At 41.7% G+C, this 26007-nt stretch overlaps 1 protein-coding gene across 1 annotated transcript; it reads right to left on the minus strand.

The window, feature by feature from the left end:
- Positions 1–7315: 7315 nt before the first annotated feature.
- Positions 7316–25617, minus strand: PTGR1 (prostaglandin reductase 1). Its single transcript, XM_065879931.1, is given in 7 exon segments — positions 7316–7418; positions 12192–12430; positions 15339–15494; positions 18172–18289; positions 21752–21919; positions 24081–24126; positions 25512–25617. Coding segments are annotated over 7 exon segments (936 nt in total).
- Positions 25618–26007: the final 390 nt, after the last annotated feature.

Below are 26007 nucleotides of genomic sequence, written 5' to 3' on the forward strand. Positions count from 1 at the left end.
CAGCCAATTTATACAATGCTATTGATTACATTGAAAATTTGCATGTTGACTCGTTAGAAAAATGTGTAAAGTCATTTTTTGTTTATATTATGAAATGTTTCAATTTTAACTAATTTTTCTCACCTGAGTAGGTCACAAGTTTTTCCCACTCTAAGAAGCTTCAAATGTAGCTCACTCATATTCAGTGTGATACTGCCACTTTTTGTCTTTGATTTTCGAATACTTAGCAGTCATTCCTTTCATTTCAAGAAAATCTTGAATTGGAATTCCCAGTACAGGAAATCTTTGTAAAATTCTTTTATGATTCAACCAAGGAGTATCAGTAAAGAACACAAGATCATTAAAAACGTTATTTTCAACAGTTTCATAAACTAGCAGTGATTATATCATTTGCACACATGTACGGAAGAATTTTAACATCTGTATTCATGTCTGTCTTCTTGGAGTCTGCTTCAGAAAACTGAACAGATATTTTCAATAGTTACCATATAGTGGAACAAAGCAATGAGGGAAATACCATTCTCTTGCTTTAAAATTCCAGTATATCTGTCTTTGGACCTAACACAGCTTCAGTCTTATCTTTATGATAGAAACGAATTTTTTTCTCTAGCTGAAATTTTTTCTTTATTAGGTGGAAAATTGTCAAAAATATCTGTCATGAGTTTGAGTTTTTAGACAATGAATTGACATTTCTTTATAAATTTCCATGTTCTTTGAGACAGAATGTACTCAAAGTTTTCAGTTGGCAGTGTCTTATATCTTATATTACACACCTAAAGCTAAGTACTTGAAATTTTTCGAATTTTGAACCAATTGATCTTTGATATTACAAGAAATTTCTTGTCTTCTGTGAGCAAAATTAGGTTAATTTTCAATTTTTATGTGTCTTTTTAAGGCTTCCTCATAATTTTCTAACTAGATTACCATAATTAAAATGGTCATTTCTTTTATCATCTCTCCATCGAAGATTCTTGTGTGTGTGTGTGTGTGTGTGTGTGTGTGTGTGTGCGCGCGCACACATGCAAGAATTCAAACCATTTTATAGCTGGCCAAGTATAAGCTTGAAATCCTGTTAAAAATTGTTTAAATTTTTTGTTGGAAATGTAATTCTCGTTTCATAGGACTTATTTCGTGGATTCTTTTTTGACTATTGGGAGAATACTTATCACTAAACTGTTGCTGAAAAAATGAAATAACTATTAGCTGCTGTCTTAAATATTGTCTACTGTATTGAACACTTGTGTACAACAAACAGCCTTCTAATTTTTCTGTGCCTGCAGTGAGTTGCATTTGCTACTCATCATCGAATGTGCCCTGTACCCTCTTGCACTCTTTTTTCTTTGCTGTACTCGTTGTGGTACTAGCTTCTGTATTGCACTGAATTCTGCCTCATTAATATGCCTTCATTAAAAATCTAAATATTTTTCCATATTTTTAATCTAGATAATTTTATTATATTACAGTTAAAATAATAAGTGTCTCAATTTATGATTATGGTTTACATATAGGTGTCACTGTAATTTGTGCTGTCTGCATAGGTGTTCTTTAACTTGTACTATCTACATAAAATATCCAAGTAGACATATTGTGATGTTACTTCAGTGCATAGAAAAAAATCATCTGAACTGAATCAGTCTGTTGATACTGACTAGATTGGTGAAGTGTTTATCTGTAATACTAGAAGTCATGCACGTTCCTGTACAAGCATTACAATACAACAGCAACGTCCTGTGCCGTGCAACAGTTAAAGTGAATTGTAGTTCTACCAAAACAATAAAGTTGTGTTTAATGGAAAAATATTTACTCTGCCTCAGTTTTTTAAACCTTGAAATGTGGCACTCTATCCATATTTCCAGTTCTCAGTCGCCTTAAATAGCTACCGTATTGAACAGTACAGAGTTGGAGTACGCAGTGAGCCACAGAGAACCCAACAAATCAGAGTGACGTTAACTCAGTAAAAGTTTATTTCCGTCAGACTTCCACCTTTTTCTTTCCAACATTTTGTAATCATGCCATCTGGAACATATGGCCTCCAAGGTCCCAGAGGCAAGGAAAGCAAGACCTGGAACATTATACAATGTTTCTAAGCACTGGCCTGGAAAAGCTTAGAACCTTGGGTCCCATTTTGGTGCAAAGGTGTCCCAGGGCACTGTAGAGAATTCACAAGGGCTTCCTAGGATATTTTAAGTTTTAGGGAAACAGCTCTAATTACTGGACATGGCACCAACTAATACTATTATGTTGCTTGGACCTAACTATTTAGCAAATGGAACTGTCAGGTATTTCTTTTAGCCCAGGGACGCTGTGAGAAAAGGATTGTGCTACTAAGGATGCTGTAACCAAGAAAGTTTAGGAACCTCTGGCTTAGAAATCACTTCTACTCTTCATTTGGCCAGACATCAGTCATATGAGCCTCAGCTAACTGCAAGGGAGGCTGAGAAATACAGTTTTCCCCTTGTGAGCACATCCACTGCTTCTGCCCCAGTCTGTCCTGATAACCACACCCTTTCCTTCTTCCCACACCACATGTTGTACATACTTTCCCCAAGAGAGACAGTCCAAAGTCTGATTCAATCCATGTTCCCACCTCAAAGTCCAGGGTCTCTGGGTTGTAAGTTTGAGTCCATGGGAGCATGGACTTAGGTCAATTGGTGGGCTTCACAGAAGGGTGATGGGGGTGTTCACTTAGATTTTGCCTTTGGGACCCTAAATGTGTCTCTCAGTCCTTGGAGCAGTGTTATTTCTTCAGAAGGGTCTACAGTTTTTCTAGGGAAGGACTTAAGCTGCCAGGCGCCATAAGCCTGGCTATTTTTCTGGAACAGGTGGAAGAAAGCTGCATGGTAGTATGGGGTTGGAGTTCACCCATATACAGAATTCCACTTAATCTGTATTCAGCCTTATGTCCTCCAGGCCCAGGGTCCCCAAGTTAAAAGCCTCTCAAGTTCTCTTTGGTGAAAGATGATACCTCAGATTTCTATGGGGGTGAAATTTTCATAGGGTGATGGACAGTCCCTGACCATGAAGGGTGGGAGTGGCATCTGGGGCTTGAACCGCTCTTATGTGTGTTTTCAAGCACTTTCTCTCCTTTGAGTCCCTGATTTCCTCCACCTTGTGAATCGTCTGGATCTCATCAGTACCTTTTCGGAAGGCAGTCGTGGCTTTTTCTCCTGGTCAGTAAAATTCTTCCAAACGGTATATCTCTTCAAATATTATTGTTTGGGCTTACATATGTCTCTTAATTTTTATATCAGGTTTATTGAGATGGAATTTACATAAAATTCACTTTTCAGATTTTGTCAATCTAGTACAATTGACAAAAATGTAAGTAAAGTATATAACATGATGATTTGATATACATTGTGAAATGAGTCCACACATCCATCACCTCACATATTTACCTTTTTTTTGGCAAGAACATGTAAGTTCTACTCTCAGCAAATTCCAGCTATACAATATAGTGTTAAAAACTGTAGTCACCATGTTATCCACTAGATCCTCTGACCTTATTCATCTTATAACTCAGTTACACCTTTTGATTAACCACTCCCTATTTTACCCAACCCTGGCAACCACTTTTTTACTTTCTACTCTATGCATTCTTTTTTTTTTTGAGTCCACATGTAAGTGGTACTATACAGTGTTTTTCTCTGATTTATTTCACTTAGCATAATGTTCTCCAGGTTCATCCATGTTGCTGCAAATGACAGAAGTTCCTTCTTTTTTTAAGTCTGAATAATATTCTATTGTGTGTGTGTGTGTGTGTGTATATATATATATATATATATATACACACACACACCACATTTTCTTTACCAATCCATCTACTGATGGACACTGAGGTAGTTTTGATACCTTGGCTATTGTGAATAATGCTGCAAAAAACTACCTCTTTAAATTTCACCATTTTACATTCCACCAGGAGTGTATAAGTAAATTGGTAAAATCATTGTTTCATCTTTTCACCATCACCTGTTATTTTCTGTCTTTTTTATTACAACATTCTACAGCTTCCCCTAAATTTTTCTTTAAAAATTTTTTGGGGGAGCTGCAACACGTGGTTTGTGGGATCTTATTACCCCGACCAGGGATTGAACCCGGGTCCACAGCAGTGAAAGCCCACGTCTTAAACACTGGACCGCCAGGGAATTCCCCCCAATTTTTGTTTCTTATCATCTATATTGTTTTGGATTTTCCAGAGGAGAAGGCAGAACTCTTTACTACCTTAAAATTGGAATCCCTGTAGATCTTGCTTAACCTTTTCAGTGGGGCTGATAAAATCTGTCATTGGTGATATCCTGCCTGGTTCTTACCAGGGAATGTCTATGGAATGTTGACCACCACTTTGCTATCAAGATTTCACTGAAAAAGATTTGTACACCTGGGATATACACCAGTTCACAGAACATAAACTAAATGTCTGAGTTGTAGAATAATAGCACATGCCGGCAAAAATCATATGTTCTTGATGCAGTGAGTTGTATCAAGTCCAGTTAGCTACCTGGCAGCAGTTATGGATTTGCCATAAGCATCAGGCTAAAATATTGTGGCAAAAGTTCTAAATGCATTAATCTGAAATACTGTATTCAAAAGAGCAGTGTTTTCTTTAATACTTTATTTCAGAAATGCACAAATTGTGCCTAGATTGATAGGTGTAGTTAAAAACTGTCCAGAACTCCAGCAACAACCAATCAAAAATGTAATGGAGGGACTTCCCTGGCGGTGCAGTGGTTAAGAATCTGCCTGCCAATGGAGGGGACATGGGTTCGAGCCCTGGTCTGGGAAGATCCCACATGCTGCGGAGCAACAAAGCCCGTGTGCCACAACTACTGAAGCCCACGCGCTCTAGGGCCCACATACTGCAACGAAGGGTAGCCCCCCCTCGCTGCAACTAGAGAATGCCCGCACGCAGCAAAAAAGACCCAACACAGCCATAAATAAATTAATTAAAAATGTAACGGAAAAAACGAACAGATGAGTCTAGATGTGGAACCATGTTATTAATAGATTGTAAAGGAAAGATGGAATATTCCGTAAGTGGTGTATGAAAAACTAGCTTGTCTCTTGGAAAAAGTTACCTATCTTACTGTTGGGCCCAAAATAAATTCTGGAAAGAGATTTAGATGGGCATGGGGGAAACATGAAGATCTTTGTCCTTCCTGTCTCCTCTTAAGGTGAAATATATCAGTGCCCACTTGGGAGGCTTCCCTACAAAGAATGTAACGTGTGATTGTGGATCTTACAGATGTTGGCCTTTCTTTGGCTGTTTATTGTACTTCTTTCTCCCTACAAGTAAGCCAGGAGTCCATAGCACTTTGGTAGCAAGGAAGCTCCTGTCTTGTGGCCTAAATTTTGTACTGGACCTATTTTTCTTCTTTTTAAAAGTTAACTTTATTGACGTATAACTTATATACAATAAGATGCATGCATTTAAATGTACTGTTTAATGAGTTTTGACACACGTCCACCCTTATGCCATCCCTATCCAAACAGAACATTGAAATCACCCCAGAAAATTCTCTTTTGCCCTTTGCAGTCAATCCCAATCCCCTATTCCCTGCTCCATCACAGATCTAACATAAATGCTAAAAGGATAAAACTTACAGAATAAAAATATGGGAGAAAAATTTCATGACCTACAGATAGGCAAATATTTCTTAGGTGAAAGACTAAAAGCACTTAACCATCAAAGAAAAAATGCTAAGTATTGTCAAAATTTTAAATATATCCTCTTGGGAATTCACTGGCAGTCCAGTGGTTAGGACTCTGCACTTTCACTGCCAGGGCATGGGTTCAATCCCTGGTCGAGGAACTAAGATCCAGCAAGCCACACAGGGAGGCCAAAAAAAAAAAACAAAACTAATATATATATATTTATAATATATATATGTGTATATACGTATATAGATACGTACATGCTCTTGACTTCTGGTTTCTGGTCCAGCATGTATTGCGCTTGGGTGTCATCAGTCTGTCCTAACAAAAAGAAAAACATTGAGCATAAAAAAATCAACAACTCTTGAGATCCAGCAGAGACCTTAGGTCACAGGGTAAACCACTGCCCCCAGAGTGGGAGAGTCAGACAGATACCGAGAGTCACAAGCTACTGGGGTAGAAGCCTTAGAACAGAACCCACCACGGGACCCAGTGCCAGGGCAGGAACTCTTCACCTGGAGCTGACACACTGCTGGAGGCTCAAACTTGTGGACAAGTTCGAGAGGTAAAAACACCAGGGGGTGCCCAGCCTTAGGGGTGACCCCACCTTTTCCTGAGTTTTTTCTCATGCATGTTATTCCCCCCATATGGGAAGGGGACACAGAAGCACAGGGACTTTAATTTTTTTAATTGAATTTGTAATAGTGAATAAATTTGTTCATTAGATTCAGAATTCAAAAAGCACAAAAGTGTAGTTTTTCTCTTATCCCCCATCTTTCAGGCACACCTCAGTTCTTGTTATTACATCTTTCCAGAGGTTTTATATACACACACACACAATCGCACTTTTTTCTCTTATTTTTTCCTTGTACTCCAATTTGATCCCTCCTCTATTTGGTAGCAGAATTGATCAACAGAACTGACATTTTCATGATACTGAATCTCCCAGTCCAAGAGCATGGTAACTTCCACATGTTCTGTCTTCTTTTGTGTTTCTTAGTCATGTTTCAAAGCTTTCTTCATAATAATCTCTCACATTTTTGTTGGCTTATAAAGATTCCCATATGTTATCTTTTTTTGTAGCTGTTGTGAGCGATAGATTCCTTCCTTGGTCTGCCACGTTAGACCTGCCCGAAGAGGACCAATGGGGGCTCCCCTGAGTCCCTGTACATCAGCAATGGTTATTTCTCCTTGTGTAACCATAAGCCATAGGGGTGGTGATCTTGACTTCAAATTCACTGATTTCTGCAGGGAGGTAGCTAACACTTACTGAGTACCTAATATATGCCACGTGTTATGCTGGTGTTTTAAATAAATGTATAATATGTATGTGAAGCAGATGTTACTGTCCTCACTTTACAGATGAAAAATCAGAAGTTCAAGGTCACAGAAGCAGTAAACTTTTGGACTCCAGAGCCATTATTTTCTACCATAACCCTGAGGGAACTAGAGCAGGCAGTAAGTTCACTTGGCCATTGTTCAATATGAAATTTTCCCTCTCTCTTGCTAATTATATTCCACTTAAATGTATTTTATTAGGTAGATCAGATGCATTACAATTAATGTTTTTTAGATCATGAAGACAGCATACCTTTTACTAAATGATTATAAAGAAACTAAGTAATCATCCAAATGATTTCTAGATTCCATGTGTCATTTTTGTTCATGCTTTCACTATTGCTTCCCCAAATTCTCTCAGCATTCCCATAAATGCAGCTGGCATGCTTTCAAATCCTTCAGTGATGTGTTCATGGTACTGGATTTTACTCTGTATCAAAACAACAACAAGTATAATAGATTAATTTCATATTCTAAATTATATACTCTTCTCACTGTAGCAACAAATTTATCAGTACATCATGGGAAACTTGGAACTAGGAAGTGGAGACCCTGTCCTCTTTGAACTTATAGTCAATTGGGGGGCATGACCCACATACACAGTGTATGTAACAGATTACAGCACACATAAGAGTTTAATAATAGGCGTCAGATCACAGCATAACAATACGAGAAATGTCACAAGGAAGCAATTAATTAATTTCTAAGTAAATTGAACAAAAAATTTAATAATGTAATGATCTCAGAAGAGGCGGAAGCAGATGGAGCAGGGGACATCCTTGCAGGGTATCATCTGTGTTCATCTTTCCAGTAGCCCAATGCTGTAGCATCATTACCTCTATTTGACCCCTGAAGAGGCAGAACCTGTTCAGGAAATGTAAATACAATGGCAGTCTAAAAATATGTCTTCCCTTCAAGCTAAGATTTGTTCAGTAGGTGTTTAACATTCATTTAGGAGTGTGGGAGGGAAGAGTTCATTTAGTGAAGAAGGATTTTCATTTCTCTTTTTTCTACAAGGCACAGTCTACTAAATAGAACTAATTCACATTCTCACATTATTTTAAAGAGGTCTTATGTGGAGACCTAAGTCACCTTATACTATTTTTCCCTAATGTATCCAGTGATGGTTTAGCATCCTTTATGGATTTATGGAGGGACTATTTATTTGCTTGAGCTCACTCAACTAGTATGTAGGGAAGCTGGGATTTGAACACATAACTATCAATAGAAAGCCCCAGCTCATTCCTGTGCTTGAAGAGGCCAAGAACCTGGAAAGGGTCAAAAGCTATAATCAAAAGTTTAGAGGTTAAAAGTAGAGGGTGAATACTAATATAAAATGTTAATAATATGGGAAATTAGGATATAATAGAATACAGGGTATATGGGAACTCTCTACTCTCAGGAATTTTTCTGTAACTCTAAAACTATTCTAAAATAAAAAGTGTATTAAAAAAGGGGGGAGGGGGCTTCCCTGGTGGCGCAGTGGTTGAGAGTCCACCTGCTGATGCAGGGGACACGGGTTCGTGCCCCGGTCCGGAAAGATCCCACATGCCGCGGAGCGGCTGGGCCTGTGCGTCCGGAGCCTGTGCTCTGCAAGGGGAGAGGTCACAACAGTGAGAGGCCCGTGTATCACAAAGAAAAAAAAAAAAAGAAAAGAAAGGGGGAGGGATGAGAACGAAATAAGTAGAAGAGAGAGAAATTAAACCAATTCACTAGTTACTTAAAACAAAATTATAATTAGGTTCACTTTGTAGGAAGAAAGCATTTGGGACACCAGCACAGTGGTGTCTGCTGTCAGCTGTGATCATGTTTGATTTCACCAACAGGGACAAAGAGGCTACACACTGGGAACTCTAAACGCATCCCACTCTTCCCAGCTCCCTGGAAAGAGCCCAGCCCAGCACTTGGAGAGTGTTAGACTGGGAAAAACGCCAAGCTCCAGGGGATGCCAGGGGAGCCATCTATGTCTTTGAATTTGGAAATGATCAGGAAGCCAGGAGTTAGGAAGTATGGTACCACTTTTCTCCTGGGAAATGAAAATAATGCCACCTCGGTTATTCAGATTTCTGTTGACTAAAACTCCACATGGCGTAAGGTGGGAAAATGATCACAGCTCAGGACAAAGCGATTGGATTCTTCCTCTGGATCTATAAGGCATGGCTATAAGACGACTCCACTCTAGGACCTGGAAGAGCCATGGCAAAATATACGCCCCTCTAACACTCATTCGTCTGGACAATGTTCATCTAGTGCCTATTCAGACTATCCTGGGTGGTGTGGATACATCAGCAAACAAAATGCGTGAATACTGCTGCCCTCGGGGAGGTTACATTCTCATGCGAGGGAGACAGACAATTAAGTGAATTATAGTGTATATTATGTTAAAAGATGATAATTGCTATGGATCAAAGTAAGATAAGGAGGCTCAACCAGTGAAGGGGGATTGCAATATAAAATAGGGTCATGTTCAAAGCTTCCTCATTCAGAAGGCAGTTTTCAGCAAAAACTTGAAGGAGGGGGTGAGAATTAGGTAAGCAATTATGGAGAAGTGGAGGGGTGTGGGGAGAGACAGTAAGCAATGAAACTAGAGAGGTAACGGAGGCCAGATAGTGTCCAGCCTCGCAGGGTTTATTCTAAGTGAAATGGGGAGCTTTGCAGGGTTTTGAGCGTAAGATGACTTGGTGTGATTTATGCTTTAAAAGATCACTCTGGCTGCTGTGTTGGGAATTGTCTGTAGGGGTGAAAAAGTGGGAGAGCAGCTTAGAGGCCACCACAACATCCAGGCCAGACAAGATGGTGGCCTAGACCAGGATGGTGGCAGTGAAGGAGGGGAAACAGGGCAGATTCTGAATGTATCTCCGAGGTTGGGCCACCAGAATTTGCCGACAGATTAGACATGGATATGAGAGAAAGAAAGGAATCAAAGATAATTTCAACGTTTTTGAATTGAGCAACTAAAAAGGTTGTCATAACTGAGACGGTGCGGTCTATATATAGAGCAAGTTTGGCAGGAAAGATCAAGACATTTTCGGTTTTTAACACTTTAAGACAGAGATGGAGAAGCGTATTGCACATCCAAGCACAGCTGCTCAACAGTCTAGAGCTCAGGGGAGAGATCTAGGCTGGAGACAGACAGTTGGGAGCTGTCAGCATACTGATGATATTTAAAAGCAAGAGCGTGGGGCTTCCCTGGTGGCGCAGTGGTTGAGAGTCCGCCTGCCGATGCAGGGGACACGGTTTCGCGCCCCGGTCCGGGAAGATCCCACGTGCCGCAGAGCAACTAAGCCTGTGTGCCACAACTACTGAGTCTGCACTCTAGAGCCTGCAAGCCACAACTACTGAGCCCGCACACTGCAACTACTGAAGCCTGTAGCCGCCGCTCAACACAACTAGAGAAAGCCCACCTGCAGCAATGAAGACCCAAAGAAGCCAAAAAAAAAAAAAAAAAAAGAGAGATAAAGAAGGAAAAGTAGGGCTTTGTCCTGAAGCAAAAGAAACTGATGCAAGATGAGCGAGACACGAGAGGGGAACATCCAAATGCTAGATTAGCCTTGCAGAAAGAGTGCTTCTGCGGACGACTCACCCCAGCCATATTTCTCTTGGGTTAAGAAGTGGAGTCCTCATTTTCTCATCTTGGAAGATGATGAAATACTGTTTCTGGGATTGTGCATGCTGATGGGGATGTGGTCTCTTTATTGCGAGTAGAAAACAAATGTGGCATGAGAGCTGGGAGAAACAAGTACTTGCCTCCGAGCTCTCCTAACAGTGAAATATGTTAGAATTTCTGGAGATCAGAGGCAGAGCAGAATCTCACTTGATTAAAATGGAATGGACAAGGCCAGCTTGTCCACAAGGCCAGATAGGTCTCAAAGACCTGAGCCCTGAGCCGCTGAACTTGCAAAGACTAATTGCTTAAAAGCCTAGATCAAGTTACTGTATCCAAAATATTTGGCTGTCGTCAGGAAAATGCATCCTGGACCTCTGCTCAATTGGCAGGAAGATTTCCCAGGACGCTAGCTTAGCATCAATTAGAAAAATATGGGGGGAAAAAGTCCCTAATAAGATTGCCAGGTGCACCTGGAGTATCCTTCTTGGAGAAAGTAGCGTCTTTGATTTTTCACAACCCAACAGGGAATCTACAAGTGGGCCTTCCTCAGCCTCTTCCACTCCCACCCACCTGTCTCAGTGTAGCCGAGGTGTTGTTAACTAGCAGGGTTATAAGGTTTCATTCCCACGAGTGAAGCCCATCATAGAACAAATAACCCATTTATTTGTGGTTGCCTGGATCCTGATGGTAATCTGGAAGATTCCTTTTTGTTCTTTCTCCTTTTTTTTTTTTTTTTTTTGCGGCATGTGGGATCTTCCCGGACCAGGGTATGAACCCGTGTCCCCTGCATCGGCAGGTGGACTCTCAACCACTGCGCCACCAGGGAAGCCCTTTCTCCTTTTTTTAATTTTTAGACCGCAGGTAAATCTGTAATCTCACCAACAGCACAGAATCATTTGTAGCAGAAACGACTCTGTATGAGGAGTTCAGAAGATCTGCTTTTATTTTGAGTCTGTCGCTAATAGGATTGAAAGAGTCTCTGGTCCTTTTGGCCATCCATCTCCCCATCTGTAAAATAAGAGGCCTATAGGACATCTCTTAGAAAATTGAGATTTAATGAACATAGTTCTCTAGTTGATACTGCTTTTAGACTTATTTGGGCATGGAGGTGGGAGGGGAAGGTCTCAGCATAAGAGAGTGGAGAAGCGGGGGATGGAGGGCCTGGCAGGGCACAGGAGAAGTGAAACAAGGACGTTCTAGGGATGGAGAGAAAACGCATGCCCCTTTCCCTTGTAGTGGAAATTGTCAGTTTGGTGCTGCTGTAGGAAACTCTGCCCACTACTGTCTGAAGGAAATGGCAGCCTGTTTTCCCTTCACCTACATTAAGCCACTGTCTACCCACCCCCAAACCTCCAGCACATCCCGAATATCCTGAAGAACCCTCATTTTTTCCCAGCCAGGACAACGTGTTCTATTTCTAAATCGAATCATGGCTTTTCACAACTTTGCAGAAAACAGTAGGTAAAAAACTAAAACTTTTAATAACTCTGTTTCTTCCATATTTTCAGCGCCTGTTATTTCTCTATGTCAAAATCCAATAAAAGCTGATTTAGCACAAATATACACAATTCTATATTTTTAGTTTAATAAACACTATTTCATCAAGAATATTAGGAAATCTGTTAAAAACTTTGATAGTCACTGGCCTACACCATATCTGTGAATCTCCTCCTTGTCCCGTCTTTCTATACCTGTGATCATGTGCGTGAGCTCATTACCTGGGGGAAAGGGGCCGGTTCTGTTATATGTCGAGATGGGCCCACGTATAGCAATAGCAAGTCTTCCAAATTTCTTAATCTGGGGGATAACAACGTTGGAAAACTCTACACCCACCTAAACAGACAGGGAAACAAAAAACCAAAACCTTTAAATAATCTAAACCCTAGAAGACTCAGGAGAATCATTAACTCACAACGATCATTTCACAATACTTGTTTTAGCAGCAATAACACTGATTAAATTAGCACTGCAGGGCAGAAAATTGCAGTTGGAAAGAGACATTAGAAACTAGGCATTTTCATTTGACTGTAGAAATACACCTTATATAACTTGTAAATTTTACTTCATTATCATTTGGGGTTTTCTGACCTGTTCAGTAATCTCATTGCTTTATCTAAAAGTATGGAAAAATAACTCAGAAGCCATATATCAAGAACAAAGTTGGAGGACTCACAGTTTCCGATCTCAAAACTTACTATGAAGCTACATCAATCAAGACAGTGTGAGAACGGAAATATAGATCAATAGTACTAAATTGAGAGTCCAGAATAAGTCCTTACATTTATAGTCAATTGATTTTTGACAAGAGTGCCAAAACAATTCAACAGGGGAAAAAACAGTCTTTTTAACAAATGGTACAGAACAACTGACATCCACATGGAAAAGAATGAAATAGGACTCCTCCCTTACACGATACACAAAAATTAACTTAAAACATGTCATAGGGCTTCTCTGGTGGCACAGTGGTTGACAGTCCGCCTGCCGATGCAGGGGACACGGGTTCGTGCCCCGGTCCGGGAAGATCCCACGTGCCGCGGAGTGGCTGGGCCCGTGAGCCACGGCCGCTGAGCCCGCGTGTCCGGAGCCTGTGCTCCGCAACGGGAGAGGCCACAACAGTGAGAGGCCCGTGTACCGAAACAAACAAACAAACAAACAAAACGTGTCATAGACCTAAATGTAAGAGCTAAAACGATAAAACTCTTAGGAAAAAACCATAGGAGTAAACCTTTGCGACCTTGGATAAGGCAAAGGCTTCTTAGACATGACACCAAAAGCCTAAGCAACAAAAGAAAAAATAAATTGGACTTCATCAAAAATTTAAAACTTTTGTGTTTCAAAGGACACCATCAAGAAAGTGGAAGAAAAAAACAGAAAGTGAAAGCAACTCGCAGAATGAGAGAAAATGTTTGCAAACCCTATACAGGAGATATTATTACTAATGATCCTCATTGTAAGTATATTCCATAATTGAGAACTGGACTACTTGCTAAAATTTATTTATAACCTCAATACTCATAGAGCTTTCCCTGGTCATCTGCAGACATACACAGAGTGGCGAGTGGCAAAAGAGACACAAAGTTCCCAGCTGAGGTCAAAAAAGGCCAAGGGTCTGCCTTCTTTTTTTAGCTCTCATACCGAGATTACCAGAGGATGAAGACAGTAGTGGGCAGTGCAGAGTGGTTCAAGAAGCTCCAGCTCTGGGGCCAGCTGAATGGAGTATGAATCCCAACTGTGGGAGGATTAGTCCTGGGGCAGCCTCAGACAAGTTACTTAACACTTTTAAACAAAAATTTTCTCTTTTAAAATAAAAGAGAAGTTATAGGAAGGACTAAAGATTGTAATCTATGTAAGATATGTGCATGTGTGTGCACCCTTCCAGTAGGAGCAATGGTTCAGTGTTTGTGGTGACTTTATAGAACATAAAGTTCTATAGGAACTTATAGAACAGGAATACTGAGAATTGACTGTATCTGATAAGGGACTTGGGTCCAGAATATATAAAGAACTCTGACAACTCAACAAATAACACAACTGAAAATGGTCAAAGGATTTGAGCAAACATTTCTCCAAAGAAGACATACAAATGGCCAATAAGCACATGAAAAGATGCTCAACATCACTAGCCATTGGAGAAATGCAAATCAAAACCACAACAAAATATCACTTCAAACTCACTAGGATAGCCACAATCAAAATGACAGATAATAAACGCTGCTGAAGATTTGGAGAAATTGGAACCCTTACAGATTGCTGATGACAATGTAAAATAGTGCAGCCATTTTGCAAAATAGTATGACAGTTCCTCAAAATATTAAACGTGGAGTTACCATATGACCCAACAATTCTGATTGTAGTCAAGAGAAATGAACACATATATCCACACAAACACTTGTACATGAATGGTCATAGCCAGCATTATACATAATAGCCGAGAGGTGTGAATGACTCAATTGCCCATCAACCGATGGATGGATGAATAAAATGTGATATATCCATACAATGGAATATTATTTGGCCATAAAAACAAATGAGGGACTTCCCTGGTGGTGCAGTGGTTCAGAATCTGCCTGCCAATGCAGGGGACACGGGTTCGATCCCTGGTCCGGGAAGATCCCACATGCCGCGGAGCAAATAAGCCCACGTGCCACAACTACTGAGCCTGTGCATCTAGAGCCTGTGCCACCGCAATGAGAAGCCCACGCACCACAACGAAGAGTAGCCCCTGCTCACCACAACTAGAGAAAGCCTGCTCGCAGCAACAAAGACCCAATGCAGCCAAAATAAATAAATAAATAAATTTATTTTTAAAAAAAGAAAATGAAGTAACATTGTAAATCAACTATATTTCAATAAAAATTTTTTTAAAAAAGGAATGAAAAAATGATACATGCTACAATATGGATGGACCTTGAAAACATGCTAAATGTAAGAAGCCAGTCACAAAATATCACTTTTGGGGGGACAAAGGGGAGTGACTGCTAATGAACACAAGCATTTCTTTTCAGGGTGATGAAAATGTTCTAAAGTTGTGGCAAGGGTTGTACAATTCTGTGAATACACTAAAAATTACTGAGTTCTATGCTTTAAACAGGTAAATTATATCTCAATAAAGCTGTTTTTTAAAAAAGGCATATGTGCTTTCCTCATATATTTTTAGATGGAAACTCTAGAAGTAGATTCCCTCATATAGTACTTCATTGCTTTGCTAGTAAATCAGATATTAAGTCCAATTTGTACTTACATTATCAAAATCACAATCATAACTCTCAGGAGAGGCTTTTTGCAAAGTTTCTTCCAAAGACTTCACTGTTTTGTAGTTAAAGGCAACATCAGATCCATACTTTTCAAGGCAGGCAACCCTTTTGTCAGACCCTGCTGCTCCAACAACTTTGAAGCCCTAAATGGGGAGAAAAATGGAAACCATTTATAAACCACAGGCATGGGCCAAGTCTATCCTCCTAGTCTAGAATGGCCAGGTTCCTCCAGAACACCCTCCTAGGTGCTGAGCCACATATATAATGGGCCAACACACCCCCTAGGCGAAATTCATCCCTAAACTAGCCTATGATACAACCCAATCATAACTTCAGCCTGCCTCTGACCACCCCACCGAACCCTCCTATGTTTAGGTGGTTTGCAGCTCATTTCAACCTGCTGGCTTGACTCTCCTGTTTCTTTATGTTGGGGCTTCTTCTCCCTTGCAATGACTTGCATGCTATCTCCTGGTGCAGTGACTCTTTAGACTATAATTTTGGCTCTGCCCTGGGACTCTCATATCAAAGACGGCCCTCCTGGCAACTGCCCCGTGTTCTGTGATTTGGCCCAAAGCATTGGACTAGGTGCGGCCTAATCATAGAGGAACTGGAGTGCATTCTGAGAAGCACTTTCAGGTTGAGACTAGAGATTATATTGGTACATAGAGAGTAGATCTTCAGAAAGCTCTCTTCTATTCTGAAACTATTGTGAAGACCAGAATATCGGCCTCTGTTCACTCTCAATTGGGGAAAGGCCTTTGGGTTCGTACATGTATCTGTACAAACAACTGCCATATACTTTTTCCATTCCTACACGATTCAAGAAAAAACAATTTTGCAAAATCTCTTATCCTTGGTCCTTTTGCCTTCTAACCTTATACTCTCATAAGATGATCTCATTTACTCTTATGACCTCACTACCACCTTCATGCAGATGATTCCCTTGTTTATTAACTCCAGCCATGCCTCTCTCCTGAGTTCCAAATCAGTATTTCCAACAACCTATAACAATCTTCACTTGGAGAGCCTAAGGGGCCTCATAATCAATGTGTCTAAAATGGAATCTTTTTTTTCCCTTGCTTCTTACCTGTTGTTCCTCCTCTATTCTCTATTGTAGTGGGTGATACCACGCAGTTATCCAAACCTGAAACATGTAGGTCAAAGGAGATGCTTTCCTTTCTCTTGTTAGCCACATCCAATCACCAGGTGTTTGTTCTTTTTCAACAAATATCCTTAAAAGCTGCCTCTGACGTCCCATCTTCACTGTCAGGGCATCATAATTTTCATCTGAATTATTGTAAGAGCATCCTAATCTGACTTCTTGTTTCTAGTATTGTGTCCCTATGAACTGTTCACCTCCCAGGGTCAAAAAGATTTCTCTAAAATGCAGAATTAATCATGTCATTCCTCCAAGGATTAAGCACAAACTTCTTAGCATGGCAGTCTCTAATGGAGTTTATAAAAGAATAGGTTTAAGAATGAGTCCTATCAGGACTTCCCTGGTGGTCCAGTGGTTAAGACTCTGTGCTTCCATGGCAGGGGGCATGGGTTTGATCCCTGGTTGGGGAACGAAGATCCCACATGCTGCATGGCATCAGCCAGAAAAAAGAAAAAGATAAGAAAAGGGAGAAAGACGGCTCTTCCCTAATTAAAAAATATGTCCTATCAAATTTTTGAAATAAAAATCCCTTGAAGTTTTAATAAAACATTTAAAATTTGAATTTTGGAAGTATTACTAATTCATTTTGTAAGTTTTAATAAAACATTTAAAATTTGAATTTTGGAAGTATTACTAATTCATTTTGTTAAGTCTAGCATAACCCAAAGCTAAACACTGATAAGTTCCAAACAAAAAACTTTAAACCAAACTCACCTATGAATATAGATGCAAAAATTCTATATAAAATGTTATTAAATCAAATCCAAAAGTATAAATTCATAATACACCATTGGTAAATAACAATTATTTCAGAATGCTATTATGCTTTAACATTAGACAACTAATGTAATTCCTTAACTGCAAAATTTGCAACCTGTATGACAGCCTCATCTCTTTATTTGTATTCCAAGCTCCCATTAGCACTGGAGACCAGCCCAAACCCTTGGCTGCTGGTTGTAGTCCTGTACTCATCTGTATTCTCCCTAACTCTTTCCCTGGAAACTAGATCCTGCATCCAACATCCAGCCTCTGGCAAAGGATAAGCCAAACCAGATCACCTTGGAACATTTCCACTATGTGATACATACATCCTGACCATGTGTGAGCTGCCTGATGTCTTGTACCCCTACCATCAAATCAGATCTCTTGAGCACAGACACCTGTCCAGATCAGAGGCAATGTTTCCATGCCCTGCGTGCCTCCCATGAGTTAGTTCCCAAGCTGAGGCCCCACCGCTCTGGGCTGACTGCAGTAGCCTTTGCAATGGGGCCGTGTGGGTGATGACTCTTGGTTGGCTGATCTCAAGTCCCTCTTTTAATTGTTAGGGGCAATCATGAAGAAAGGAGATTAAGTTGTAATAAGAAAAGTTCAGTAAAAACTATGAAAATAGTTACTGCTTACAAATTCACTGCTCTAGCAGAGGCCATTCCTGACTTGAGACCTGCAGTGGTATCAAATTACAATGTTCAGGTCATCTTTGCTGGGCCATTTTCCCCATTCCCCCCACGTTTCTCAATCATTCCCCATCTCCAGCTTCTCAACGAAATCGACTAGTAGACCAAACTCCCTGAGACGACAAAAGGTCTGGTGTGTTCACCTCTGCATTCCCAGGGCACGCTGTGGGCTCTGAGTAAATGTTTGTTACGGAGGAAGACACTTACCTTGAGCTTAGCGATCTGTCCCACAACGGAGCCCATTGCTCCTGTGGCCACGTTAACCAGCACTGTTTCTCCACCCTGCACACCGGAGATGTCAAGCAGACCAGAGTAGGCTGTTAGGCTAAGGGAAGAAAAGTAAGGCTATGGGGATAAATTTGTTTCTTTCTGTATCTCATTTATATATACCCTGAAGGCCTTCTCAGCAGCTCAGGGCCATGGGTCCAGGTAAAAGACAGAAAATATAGGAAATGGATATTACTAGCCACTAATGGTCCACCTCCTCCTTCCTTACCTCCAGGAGAGGAAAAAAGATGATGGGAACTAGGGAGGGAACAGAGAGGTGGCTGGAAGGGGAAAGCATCCTGTCCACCCCCAGGACAAGTTTCAGGGGTGAAAGAAAATAGATCCCCTTAAACTGTAGGGATCCAAGAACAGAGAGCTTATGCCTCATTCCTATGTAAGTTCTAGGGAGATGGAGAGCTTCATGGGGAAAGCCTCCATGACATCATAAACAGATATAACGGTATATGGTGTCTAGGCCTGAGAGGGTCAGGAAGAAACACCTTGAACTTCCCATGGCTCCAGAGTGGTATGAAAGAACATCTGCAGTCTCCCCACCTCATCCCTAGTGAGATGCCGAAGTTAGCTTGCAGGGAAACGACTAGTGGGCCTGCAAAGATGCAGCTCACATAGCACCAATGGGGATTATTAGGTCAAGAAACCACCACACTTCAGTGGATTTCCAGCTTGGAAGGGGATGTGGCTGAGGACTCAATGAGAAAAGTTACACTTTTTTTTTTTTTTTTTTTTTGCGGTACGCGGGCCTCTCACCGCCGCAGCCTCTCCCGTTGCGGAGCACAGGCTCCTCCGGACGCGCAGGCTCAGCGGCCATGGCTCACGGGCCCAGCCGCTCCGCGGCATGTGGGATCCTCCCGGACCGGGGCACGAACCCTCGTCCCCTGCATCGGCAGGCGGACTCTCAACCACTGCACCACCAGGGAAGCCCGAGAAAAGTTACACTTTGAGAGGGGGGGACCAACGCACAAGTAAGATCAAAAGCAAGAAGTTGTCCCCCCTCTACTGGGTTTGTGTTAGCCCTGTGAGCTTTGCATCAACCCTACGGAGAAGACAAAGGAAATTATGAGTTTTAAACCTGAAATGATGGGAGAAATCACTGGCTTAACGGAGGTTTTATTTTATTACACCAGTTTGAGATAGAAATGAAGTACAGGAGTAGAAAAATTTTAAGTTCTATTTTTTCACCCCTGAGTCTGAGCCCATGAAATCTGTACCCATTACGGTGATTGTTAAGCCACTGGCAAAATTTCAGACAATTCACATAAAGTCATTTCTGAGTAAAACAAACTACACGTTGGCGTGACTTAAGCTTATTCAGCCGTGACTACATGTGAGGGCTCGTTAGAATTGGGCATTGAAGGGAAAGCAGTGAAAGGCAAACAGCACTTCTTCTGAGGATCCAAATATCTAATATTCCCTTAACCCACTGTTTTCAAAAGATGGATGGAACACCACTTTTCTCAGAATCACCTGGAGCTTTATTAAAAATTTAGATTCCCAGACCCTGCCTCAAACCCACTGATTCAAAAATACTGGGATGTGGATATATGAATTTGAATAGGACTCTAGGTGATTCTTATGAATGCAAGCAACTGAGAACCACCGCCTTAATGAATGCTGATATCCGAGTACGCTAGGCAAGTTAGCCTAACTCCCAAAGAGAAGCAGAAGGTACATTTTCAGATTGGGTCATTCCACCCATGACAGCCCGTACACCCCCTCCCCCAGTCTCCCGTCTAGATGGTTGCAAAATCAGCTTTCAGTTAGACATACTGACCTAAGATGTACAAGGTCTTTCCCAAACATCACCTCCTTTTAAAAGTAAAATGGAGATAGGATGAAGAAGTCAGCAGTAAAGAAATCCTAGAGGGAAAATGAAAGGTATGCTTTGGACGAAGGGGGACTGGATAGAATCAACAGGTTAGAGAGCAAAACACTTGAACTCTTCCAGCTTAACAAGAAGACAGAGATCCTATAGAAGGAAATAATGCAATACTTTGGGAGGATGTTAAATCTTTGGAGCCTGGACAGCTGAAAGACCCTAGGTTTCAAAGTTCAACTTCTTTTATAGTTTATAGTAGAAGTTCCAGCATTCTGGAAGGGTTGACCCATCCCACTGGTAAGGGCGCATAATGGCAGGAATTGTCAAAGAATTGGTGGTGTGCTGCTCATGGAGGCTAGAAACATGGCATATGTAACCCCACCCCCTCAGTCTTTGAGAACCACTGGTATAAGCTGATTACCTGGAGTAGAAGCATACTCCTTAGGGGCTTGAAATGGGTGAATGAGAAATATACCCACAAGTGAATACATTATCCTCTGTTTTTAGAATTCAAATCTCCTAATGTTTTACCAATTATTTTCTCTCCAGCTAAGTCACGGGAGACTGGCTCCTTGGTTTCCTCATGTCCACCTTCACCCCCATGCTCCTACCCCCAGCTCACCATTTAGAGAAGGATGGGTGGGATAACAAGGTGGGAGAGGAAGAGCTCTCACTAGTAGAGGGTACAGGCAGGCAGGACAGACCGGAAAGGGCCGTCATTCTGTTTAATGCCTTAAGCATCCTCTAATTTCACAATGTTGTCTCTTGGCTGTGGCAATTCTGAGGAGCTCAAATCCTGTGTGTTATATGAACTTGGGGGGTATGGGACTGGTTTTGCTGGAGGCTGATCATTTGGGGATATATATATTTCCGTTTCATTCTTTAGAAGTCCTTCAAAGGGTGAAAAGAAAGAGGGAGGAAGGGTGGGAAGAAGGAATGAAGAAAGAAAAGGATCACACAACCTGGAGAAATTACTTAGAGAAACTTTCAAGGCTAGGAAAATTTGGGGGACTTCAAAGGGAATTCAGGTGACCTTGCTTCTCCAGGACATGAGAGGAAAACTTGAGGTGCAAAGTGCAGCTGGGCCCTGGAGGGCAGACACAGGATGAACTGACCAGGAGTCTTCCTGAGGGATAAGGCCAAGAGACACTTGAGTGTTTTAAATCTGCACCACACTGACTGTACAACTATACTGGGATTCATCTCGGTTATTTAAACTTCAGATCCCCTGACACCTCTGGAAACTCAGATGTGGAAAGGAGGTGAGGTATCAGAGACAGTACAGAAAGGCCAAGGTACACTGAACTCTTTTTCCCTTTTTAGACTCTGAAATGGAAGCAGACATGAGTGAGGGGTGAAGCCAAGACCTTTCCAGGGACAGAAGGAGCTGGTTTCTTTGTGTCACACCGTTTACAGAGGCTTGAGAGGGACTGTGCTTCCTCTCCCTCCCATGCTGCCCCTCACCGGCACTTTCTCTTTGTACCTGATTTCCCCTCTCTCTCCTTCAGTCCCAAGGCTAACTCTAGCCCCTTTCTTCTCTTCTTAGTCCCATCATCCTTTCTAATCAGCCCCTGAGCCTAGAACGTCTCGAGTCTCTTCTCGTTGATCAAGTTCTGGACCAACCATTTTGGAAAACCAGGATATCAGGTATTCAAATGAGTGAAATAAACCCATGAAACTCACCTGGGCATGCCAACCATTCCCAGAGCCAAAGACAGTGGTAACATGTCTGGCCACTCTGCAAGCAGCTTTTCCAGGTCTTTCCCATCAGAAATGGAGTGCGCCGTCCAGCCGGAAGGAGCCACTACAGTTGTTCCTATTGGGAAGGCTGAGTTTTTACTTTCCACAACCCTGAAAGAGACAGCACATTCAGACACGGGAAACCCCTTTCCTTTCAAGGGAGTCCGATGCTGCATGGTTAGTGGTCACAAAGGGGTATTGAGTTTCATGTTCCATGATTTAACACCCTACCACATCTCTCCATCTGAATTCTTAGCCATTGGTGCCTCCTCCTCAAGGAAAAATATGGGCCCTCAGAGAGGAATTCTCAACTGGTCCAGCATCTGTCCCTGTCATCACTCACTCTTCTCTCTAAGCAAGAGGTGTTCATCGTCTGTCTCAAGGTGACCTGGACATCAGCCTCTTCTCTTCTTCAGAGGCTACCCTCCATTTCTTAGCCCTTCCTCTCTTTTGAATCCTCAACATTCTCCTCTCTTACTGTCCCTTTCTTACAATCTCATCCTATCTCTACCTCGTCTCTCTCTCTCCTTTTTTTTTTTGTTTGTTTGCATTACACGGGCCTCTCACTGCTGTGGCCTCTCCCGCTGCGGAGCACAGGCTCCGGACACGCCGACCCAGCGGCCGTGGCTCACGGGCCCAGCCGCTCCGCGGCATGTGGGATCCTCCCGGACCGGGGCACAAACCCGTGTCCCCTGCATCAGCAGGCGGACTCTCAACCACTGCACCACCAGGGAAGCCCCTCCCTCTTCTTTTAACAGCCAAATCTCTTCACTTCCCATTCACTTGATAACCCAATGCAACCTGCCTTCCACCCCCACTGTTGGAAGCAACCTAAATGTCCATCAAGAGAGGAATGGATAAAGAAGATGTGGTACATATATACAATGGAATATTGCTCAACCATAAAAAGGAACAAAACTGGGTCATTTGTAGAGATGTGGATGGACCTAGAGAGTGTCATACAGAGTGAAGTAAGTCAGAAAGAGAAAAATAAATATCGTATATTAACGCATATATGTGGAATCTAGAAAAATGGTATAGATGACCTTATTTGAAAAGCAGAAATAGAGACACAGATGTAGAGAACAAACGTATGGATACCAAGGGGGAAAGCGGGGGGGTGGGAGGAATTAGGATATTGGGATTGACACATACATACTATTGATACTATGTATAAAAGAGACAACTGATGGGAACATACTGTATAGCACAGGGAACTGTACTTAATGCACTGTGGTGTCCTAAATGGGAGGGAAACCCAAAAGGGAGGGGGTATATGTATATGTATGGCTGATTCGTTTTGCTGTGCAGTAGAAGCTAACACAACATTGTAAAGCAACTATACTCCAATAAAAATTAATAAAAAAACAAAACAAAACAAAAAAACATAAGCCAGGTACCACTGGGTACTTGTTACCCAAAACACTAGATACACAAAAAGGGATGCTAGTTAACATTTGGAAATATATTTTTTTCACTTTAGATTTTTTTTTTTTTTTTGCGGTACGCGGGCCTCTCACTGTTTTGGCCTCTCCTGTTGCGGGGCACAGGCTCTGGACGCACAAGCTCAGCGGCCATGGCTCATGGGCCTAGCCGCTCCGCGGCATGTGGGATCTTCCCGGACCGGGGCACGAACCTGTGTCCCCTGCCTCAGCAGGCGGACTCTCAACCACTGAGCCACCAGGGAAGCCCTCACTTTAGATTTTAATCTCTACCAATCAGCTATGAAAAAAATTATTTAAAAGAATGATGGCTGCATTGTTTACCTAGGCAAAAAGTTACTGAGTCAGTGGCCAGTGAAAGCGTTTATTCTCTCCTCTCCCTGAACTGTTTACTGAGTACACACGTTTGAGTCGACTGCAGATTACCTAAATTAAAAGAATATAGATAAAGGAAAGGCAAGAAAACCTAATTTTAGTCTTAGCGTCTTTCTCTACCCAAATTATTTGCCAGTAGTGAAATGGAGAAATTCGAGCTTGGCTTCTTTCTTCTTTTAAGTTTTTGGGAAGGAATTCTGGTGAACAATGAGAGGTAAATTGTGCACATGAAGATAGGGGATGGTTGTAAAGTAAAGGGGCCAGTGTAATCCCTCACTGCTCTGCTCAGACTTTCGCCTGAAAAAGATGAGCATCCGTGAATCCCATCACTGACATCCTTCTAGGAGAAACGGGGAAGCCATAGCATTTTGAATCAGCTGGATATTTTAAAAGATTGACCACATCAAACTAGAGTCCAGTGCACAACATAAGAATTTTCTGGAGGAAAATAATACCTCATATAAGGATCCACAGTGAAGAACAAAGCTTCCAGCAGGACCTCTACAAAATAAAGCATTCCACAGGCAATTAGAAACCCTGGCCTGATGCCTTGTCTCTGGCTTTCTAAATAAACACAGACAATCTCTCTGCTTCAGGGTTGCCCTCTCATCTGTGCTTTCTACTGAAGAGCCAAAAAGAGCTCTCACCTTGGGCTCAGTCCAGTTAATAAAAGTAAAAATTATTTTTAAAATTTTTAAATAAAATTTAAAATTATGTTTATTTACTCAGCACTCACTCCATGCTTTACATAGATTATTTCATATGATGTTCTGAACAATTATTGTTTCCATTTTATTTAAGCTTAGGTTAAGTATCTTGACCAGGGCCACATTTGTAACCACTGTGTTACAGGGCTCACATAGGGTTTTATTACCAGCCTCAGTTAGTATTAAAAAATACATGCATTTTGCTGGAGTGACCCTCATGCACCCATCCTCTGGAATTTTGGTTCTGAGTTCTAGGTTATCCCAACCTAGATGGGATCGATAACTTTGCCATGCTACTTGATTGCATGCCCTTTTCTCAAAGCTTACCTACCTGAAAATAGCCCTTAAAGACACCCTTTAGCAAGTGCTCTGCAAAGCTTATCTCCAAACATGTGATGGGATGTGTCGCCATTTCTCTCCCTTCAATTTCTGCAGGGATATTGTCTGCTCACAGGGATAGTCTGAGGTCTTCACACTGCTGCTAGGCAGTTCTTACCCTACTGTCATCGTGGGGCTCACTGGGACAGAGAGGAAATACTCCCCATGGGCTAGCGAAAGTCAGGAGGAACAATGCACCCAAGCATGCGTTTCAGTTACCAAGGGAAGTAGAGGGATCTTCTAACATGACATTGAGGCTTCACACACACAGCCTTGAAAAGGTCTCTGCGGCCGTTTGCAAAAGGGCCACAGATACCAACCATCCCTGTGTGTGGGCTTCTTTGCCGTCCTCCCATCAAGAAGTCTACTGCCACACCTTGAATCTGGGCTTGCTTTGATGAACATCATATTAGCAAAGATGATATAAGTAGAGGTTTGAAAAGTGCTTGCATATTGGATCTTGCCAATTCTTGCTGCTCTAGATTTATGAAATCACAGTGAAAACAAAGAGCTCAAACCAGCCAGCTAGAGAGGCCACATAGAGGAGAAGTGAGGTGTGCACCTGAGCAGAAAGCCGGCTAACATGACATGTGAGTGATGACCATCCTAAGTTAACCATTTAGCCCAGATGAGACCTACACAAGGCCCACCAACTTAACCCAGCCCAAACTGCCAACCCACAGAATTGTGAACTAATAAATGATTGTTGTTTGAAGTCAATAAATGTGGAGGTAGTTTGTTACCCAGCAAAGGCAAACTGATATCGTCTCTTCCAACTTAAATCTAATGAGTATGACTTACCTCTATTTTTTAAGGGTGGGAGTTCGACTGTCTTCAATTCAAAGTCACTATTAGTAGGGTGGCCTACGAAGTGTTTCTTCAGGGTCCAGCTCTTAGCATGAACCATCCTGAAGCTCCTAGAACACAGTAAACATGTAGTCAATGCCATGAAGTGACTGGATTCTTATGGTTCCCTAAGTGTTGCACTGAGGCCGCACAGCAGGGTCTACCCGTCATCAACTTTACCATTATCATTTAATGTCAATCACGTTTATTTAGTAGTATTCACTGTTTCTATTGGTGTGTTAAGCACGTCATACTTATCATCTCAGTTTACCCTCGTAATTTCCCTATAAGATAGGTATTATCATTGCCAGTGCACAGTTGTGCAGAAGAGGAAACTGAGGCTACCTTAGAAATCTCCAAGGCAAGGAACAATGTTAACCCACAAATTCTTCCTAGCCACTGCTAAGGTTTCGCTAGGGCGCTGAACAACTACCTGGAGTGCAAATATTCC

The sequence above is a fragment of the Phocoena phocoena genome, chromosome 6 (assembly GCF_963924675.1).
Source record: "Phocoena phocoena chromosome 6, mPhoPho1.1, whole genome shotgun sequence".
In the NCBI taxonomy this organism is placed as follows: Eukaryota; Metazoa; Chordata; class Mammalia; order Artiodactyla; family Phocoenidae; genus Phocoena; species Phocoena phocoena.